General features: G+C 47.8%; 1 protein-coding gene across 2 annotated transcripts; it reads right to left on the reverse strand.

Moving 5' to 3' along the window:
- Positions 1-43: 43 nt before the first annotated feature.
- LOC132472003 (immunoglobulin superfamily containing leucine-rich repeat protein 2-like) lies at positions 44-4,311 on the reverse strand. 2 transcript variants are annotated; one of them, XR_009528970.1, is made up of 3 exons: positions 3,926-4,311; positions 648-3,455; positions 44-559 (listed from the first exon to the last, which is right to left on the reverse strand). XR_009528970.1 is itself a non-coding variant. In XM_060071396.1 (2 exons), exon 2 carries the CDS (start codon positions 3,453-3,455, stop codon positions 1,374-1,376), a length of 2,082 nt encoding a protein of 693 aa, XP_059927379.1. In that variant the 5' UTR covers positions 3,926-4,311; the 3' UTR covers positions 44-1,373. The 2 variants fall into 2 exon arrangements, 1 of the variants encoding a protein (XP_059927379.1); XM_060071396.1 differs by having other exon boundaries at positions 44-3,455.
- Between the last annotated feature and the right edge of the window lie 2,627 nt (positions 4,312-6,938).

Below are 6,938 nucleotides of genomic sequence, written 5' to 3' on the forward strand. Positions count from 1 at the left end.
TTGTTACATATTTATGTTTTGAGATTATCTTAATAAAACCATAGCATGTTTGTCATCTGGATTTATGTTATAAATATTATCTAATAAAAACAATAATACATACATATATATCAATATACATATATTTATGCATAAAATGTGTGTGTGTGTGTGTGTGTTTTTTTACACTAGTTTAGACAAAATGGGGGAGGGAGATGAATCAGATTGAAAATAGATTGCCTACCCGCTTTAAATTGGTCAAAACTTTATTAACTCAGGCACATATGGGTAACGAGTCTATGGGTAACAAATATAGTGGATCGTTAGTGTACGAAACTCATAATGTTACGATGAGGTAACAGGCAGACCCAAACGCAGCAAACACTCAGAAAGAGTTTATTGCCGACGGTGGTTCAAGCAGAGACAGCTGAGGGTCAGGGGAACGGGGGGGGGAAAGGTTGGGGTTCTTCTGGGTGGGGGTCCATCCGGAGATGGAGAAGGGGAATCAGGCTCGAGAACCAGGCTGGGGCAACAAGGCAACAAGGCAATGGAGGCAGGCAGGGCGGTAAAGGCTGGTTATCTGGATGACAGGAGGGAGAGACGGTCAGCACAAGGATCAAACCACGGGGAAAAACACAGGCGGCATCGACACTGTTAATAATTGTTACCGCTGTTAGTGATGGTGGGATCTGACGCACTGAGGAGGAACACCAGGTCTCCTCAGTGCTCCTCAGATCTACTGCAGAGGTGGTTAGACGTTTTGGTCCAGGTGGGCCTGCCAGTAGCTCAGGGGCAGGTGTTGGAGGTTAGTGGGGGGGGGGGGGGGGCGATACAAGGAAGACTGACATAGAAAGGCTCCAACACCTTTGGAATGTGATCTCATTGTTTACCCAAAAACACAGGACGTCGATATTGCTAGCATTAGCCGACTGGCCTACAGCTTCTACAGGGATACTGTGTTGGCAAAACTAGGCAGGAGATTTGCTTTGGGTTAAGATATATGCTTTGGGTTAGTAGATATGCTGTCCAACTAATGTAAGTAATGTGTACATTTCTGAATGCATTTCGATATGCTGATTATAATACATTTTCAGTTGTTGTATGTTGTATGAGTTGGGGAGACTGAATTTAAATTTGGTCTCCCCAACTCTAGGAGAAAACACAACTACCTTCACCTAACATACACAGTTATTACAGGAACGAAAGCATCCAACCACACTGTGTTTTAAATACGGCTGGATTCTGATAACGATATAAAGAGCTAATACGTCCGGCATTGCCTCTACAACCGGCTAACGAGCATATTAGAGATTTCCCTCAGGAAGTATATAAACCACTATGGGCGGGTCAAAGCACGACCACGGGCACCGCGACACATACACCACAGCGGCCAATCAGAGAGAGGGATATCTGTAGTCGCTCGTGATGTTGACGGCCTCGGCTCCGAGGGGCAGCCGGTCGCTGTACTCGGAGCTGGCCTCGCAGTCGCCGGTATGAGCTCTGGACATGGAGAAGGACTCGGTGACCTGGCTCCCCTCGTCCTCGTCGTCCTCCTCCCGTCCTCGTCGTCCTCCCAGCTTCCCCATCTCCTCCTCCAGCTCGCTGCCGTTGATTTTCCTGCGGGACTCCGAGGGGTAGGGGGCGTGCAGGTGGAAATGGCCCCCCAGGTTCGTCTCCACCTGGTACTGGTCCCGGGCCTTCAGGATCAGCTTGTAGGTCTTCCCGCGGTACTTGAGCACCAGGTGGTAGCACGTAGCGACCAACAGGGGCACGGTGGACACCGTCAGCAGCACCATGCAGACGGACACGATGATCAGCAGGTTGGCCGCCTGCCTCCGCGTGGAGAACACCACCTGCACGTCGCAGTCCCGCCCCGTGTAGGTGAAGCACAGGGAGTAGTTGGTGGCCGGGCGGAGGTCGGCGAACACGTAGGTGTTGACGCCCGCCTCGATCCCGGACCACTGCATGGCCGGGTTCTCCGGGTCGGCGGAGAGGCACAGGTACAGCCCCTCCTCCCCGGTGCGGCTCCTCGCCCTGGCCACCAGGAGGGGGTTGAGTCGCACCCTGGCCTCGGTCTCGGAGACGCTCAGGGCGATGACGCCAAAGTCAAAGGTGTACTCCTTGACGTCCTCCAGGGTGCCGTTGAAGCCGTGGTTGGAGACGTATCTCGTCTTGGACGTCAGGCCGCACTTGCTGTCGTGGGCGGAGGTCTGCTTGTCGGCCCCGGGGTTCGGGTCGGGCGGAGGAGGTGCAGGCGGCGGGGACGGAGGCGTGGGTGTGTCGTTGGTTGTGTCTGGTCCCTCCCCGGCTGGAGGAGGGGAGGGGGCAGAGGAGACGGAGGTCACCGTCACGACTTGGTGGGTCTTGGTGGGGATGTAGGTTCGGACCCCTTTCTCAGTGGGTGTGGGTTTCGGTAGAGTCCTGACCTCTATGGCCACGGTGTCCTCGGCCGTGCCGAACGCGTTAGTGGCCGAACAGCTGTAGTTTCCGCTGTCTTTTGCGCTGATGTGGAACATCACCAGGGTTCCGTTACCGAAGACCTTGAACGGTTTGTCTGCAATCGAGGAGTCCCCTGTGGATTCTGCTGAGTCGTCGTCTCCGGGTGTCACAAGGATCGTTTCCCTTTGGCGCTTGCTTTGTATCCGCCACACGATCGCAGGCTCTGGGTTTCCTCTTAACTCGCAGGTTAAGATCAGCGAGGTGTCCTCGTAGAGATCTGTATGATCGATACTTGGTTCAGCTGTCACGATAACGTCGGGGCCCGTGCACTGAGATCGAGGCGCTTGCACCAGGAGCACTCCTTTCAGTTGTTGTGGATTGTCACAAACAATGAGACTCGGCTCGGGCACCGTGACGGTGTGGGTCAGGATCCAGTCTCGGAGCCAGTCGACGGAACAGTCACACGTGAAGGGGTTGTTGTAGAGCTGCAGGTGGGATACGGACGTCAAGCCGTCGAACGTCCCTTGGGCTACGGTGATGAACTGGTTGTTGTTGAGACGGAGGGACTCCAGGTCGTTGAGGTTGACGAAGGCGTCCCTCGGCAGTGTGACCAACCGGTTGTGGTTCATCTTCAGCATCTGCAGGGCCGGCAGCTTCCGGAGGTCCTCCCAAGGGAAATCCACCAGTTGGTTGTGGCTGACGTCAAAGTTGTGCAGGTGGATCAAGGGAGCCAGGCTGCCCGCTTCGATGGAAACGATCGTGTTCTGAGCGATCCACAGCGACGTCACTGCGGTCACACGGTCGAAGCTACCCGCCGCGATGACGCCGAGTCGGTTGTTGGAGAGGTTCAGGATGGTGACGTTGGGAGGCAGGTCGATTGGGGTCCTGGTGAGGTCTTTGAAGGTGCACTGGGCCAGGTGGTGTTCCTCTTTGTCGGAGCAGATGCAGAGCACCGGGCAGCTGGGTCCAGACCCAATCACAGCCACGGTCCACAGGGCAAAACAGAAGAGGACGCTAGAGACAACCATTTTCAGCATCTGTGAAACAAACGTTACAGTGTAAGTGGATTGTAGACCCATCAGGTATGTCTAGGTGTCGACATGATGTTGATGCCTGATGTCATTTGATATCAAGCAGCCTCGTTTCATTATTATAATAAATAAATGGATAGACTATTTCTGTCAATTAAAAAAGAAAAAATCTTTGGGAAATGTTGATAAAACATGGCACGGTGCTCCCTCCTTGCTTGACGTGTGCTGTTAAAATAAGTGACCTAACCCATTAACACAGCAGACGCTTCTCGGGCCGGAAATGAGCGGCAGGCTCAGCTGCGTAGTTTGAAAACAACAGGACGCAGGATGCGAACACGATGCGCACCATGGCTCAGGCTGCAGTAGTGCAACGTCATTATTGGAGAGCAGACATCCATGGAACTCAATTATACACGCCTTTTTCCATTAAAGCGAATTCTAGATAATATCTATTATAATATCGTAAGATGGGATACCTTGAAGTCCTTGCAGGAGGTCGCGATGAAAGCAAATCTTGAATTGAGAAGCTATTTATAAGGCGGCTATAAATAAAATATGCATGACTCAAAAACAAAAACGAAATGCCTTTTGTAACCTCGTATTCAACCAAAAGATAATGCCGCGTCTCAACGTTGTCTCCTCATCCTCCCGAGCCCAGGGGGGCTCCGGTCACTGTGATGGAAGGAGCGTCTCAAGTTTGAAAGTGACTGCTGTGTACGTGATCCTGCATGGATAAAATATGCGCTGCCTGCTCCCCTTGCTCAAGGGCTGCTCTCGGGTTTCGACCCGCCGACGACCAAGGCACAGCATGCCAGGGCACAGACTTCACTCCTTCCCTTCAGACAGACAGTAGCGTTGACGTTTTTGAATATTTAAAGGGGTACGTTCATCCTAACTGCAATTATGGTTCGATATGCAGTTCAATATATCGGATCTGGATGGATCACTTTATTCTCTGTCGGGAAAATAATTTGTTAAGCTCATTGCCCTGATTGTGAACGTGAAATCTGTCTTAACTCAAAGTTCTTTGAAGATACATAGTTTGATGATAAGGCTGTTATTGTCTGTCATAACAATGACATCAGTGGAGCCTTTCTCAGTTGAGCACTGTTTTTTTTCCAACTATTTTTACCACCACTATTCTACCACTAGGGGGCAGGATAGTCACAGCAGGGGATTTCACACACACACACACACACACACACACACACACACACACACACACACACACACACACACACACACACACACACACACACACACGCGTTTTGGCCAATGTTTAGACATGCGCAGAAGCCTCCAACTTTCTTCCCCATAGAAACAATAGGGTGAATTCAGTCCACAAATTATTACATAATTTATTGTTGAAGGTAAGCCATTTATGGCAAAGTAGAAACCACAAACTCTTTTTTTCCTGTAATTATTGTATCGTTATACTTTTTCTAACGTGTCCTGAAAAAAATGAGATATGTAGGCCTATTTAAAATCGACACATGAGTATACCTATCACTATTCTAACATAATGAGGCAATACTTGAATGCTTCTCTAAGAGGGTTGAAATCTTTTTTATTATTATTATTTTTTTTTATAGAGGCTACTTGAAACCAACCATTTATAAACCATGTTCTCACAATAATGTGATTGGACTTAAGATGTTCAATGTTGAAAATCTGACTAAACAATAATATTGGATCAATGTTCTTGAATGGCTCAATATCAATGTTGAATCAACGTTGCTGTTTGTTGACCTCAGAGCTCTGAATCAACATGGAATCGATATGGCTGTTTCAATACTGACAAAAAAATCAATGGTTGTAATAACAATGTTTTAATGTTAAATCAATGCTGTATAGCTGTATGCCAAAAGGGAAGCATCCATTATCTACATTCATTGTATACATTTAAAAGAGTTTAAAACATCAAAGCTCCCATATATCTGTTTCTTGAGCTAAGGGGAAAGCTGTTTAGATTTAAGGATACTTCCTCATTCCTCCATTCAGCTACTGTGCAACTAAAGGCTGACATTAACAATTAAGACCTACATATACAATAAAATCACCTATCATAAATAAAATGAAATTCAATTGACATGATTTCAGATGTTTATCTGCTGTCAGGGGGACTCAGCACAACAATAAGTAGCCTATAGGCCTATAGGCCCACATCGTTTTGAAACGTACTGGTTTTCATGTTATTGTAAATTCTTTACGAGTTATTTCGTTTTTTAATTACTTTATTTCAACTTTCAATCGATTCATTCATGAATCAAGAAAACAACCACTGGCAGCATGTTTTTGAGACCTTCTGCAATTATAATGAACGGCCAGCAGATGGCGACATAGCACCTTCTAACAGATGTTCTTCGTTCCCGCCCCCTTCACTCAGAGGCCCAGTGAGCTACGATTCACCTGTCAACTCGTTTTATTGGCATGCAGCGCGAGTCTCATTGATGTCATAACAAAAGACAAGGTGGATTAAAATGGAAGCCGTTTCGATTTAACATTGACATCATCCATCAAATCCTAGTAAATGCAGCGTGAGTATTGCACAGTGGTCTGTGTTCTCTACGAAATGTCATTATGTGATCACGGACGAAAGAGAATGAGGAGTAAAAAAGAGCAAAGTGTTACAATTCACCAATAACAAAAGGGTCGATGTGGCCATGACGCAATGTCTATCAAGCTGATCACATGACCATATCCATCGAGGCCCCTAGAAGAGGCTGAGGGCCCCTATCCACAACCAAACCACTGACGTTTTATAAAACCACATGATGCTAGCACAACATACAACCAAATTACCTCTCTTCAAAATAAAATACATTTTCGAAAAACGGTCCATCCATAAAAAAAACGGTTTGTTTTTAACAACGCTAGCCGTTGCTATAGTTGCTAGTTTCAGTTCGCTTGCCAATCAAATCATGTCGGCCATTTTCTTCCCAGCAGCAGCAGCAGCAGCAGCCAGTTTGAGCGGGGAGCCCATCAGTGGGCGGGGTGTTGTGCGTCCCCTGTGGAGTTCTATCAGCATAGTTTATGCCACGGACTCCACTTCTGACAGGTGAGGGGGGGGGGGGGGTCTGCTGAAAGCCCTATTTACCGGCATAATCATCCCCAGCCCCTGACGACCGTACGCAGTGTGTATTAGTACAGCCGCTTACAGCTCTGGTACTGTACACACACACGGGCATGCACACACATCCATGTGTTTAAACACACACACATCAACACACACACACACACACACCACACACACACACACACACACACACACACACACACGTTTTAAACATACACAGACACAAATGTTTTGAACACACACACGTATACAGACAAATACACACACTCACACTGACGCGCAATCGTCTTAAACACGCACACACAAACACAACGCACACACACACACACAAATACATACATTTGTCTTAAACACACACACACCAAAATATTTTGAACACATACACACACACACAAACACACACACATTTGTCT

The sequence above is a fragment of the Gadus macrocephalus genome, chromosome 14 (assembly GCF_031168955.1).
Source record: "Gadus macrocephalus chromosome 14, ASM3116895v1".
Classification (NCBI taxonomy): domain Eukaryota; kingdom Metazoa; phylum Chordata; class Actinopteri; order Gadiformes; family Gadidae; genus Gadus; species Gadus macrocephalus.

Excerpts from the sequence above, each read along its gene's own strand:
- LOC132472003 (XM_060071396.1), bottom strand. The coding sequence starts at position 3,455 with ATGCTGAAAATGGTTGTCTCTAGCGTCCTCTTCTGTTTTGCCCTGTGG.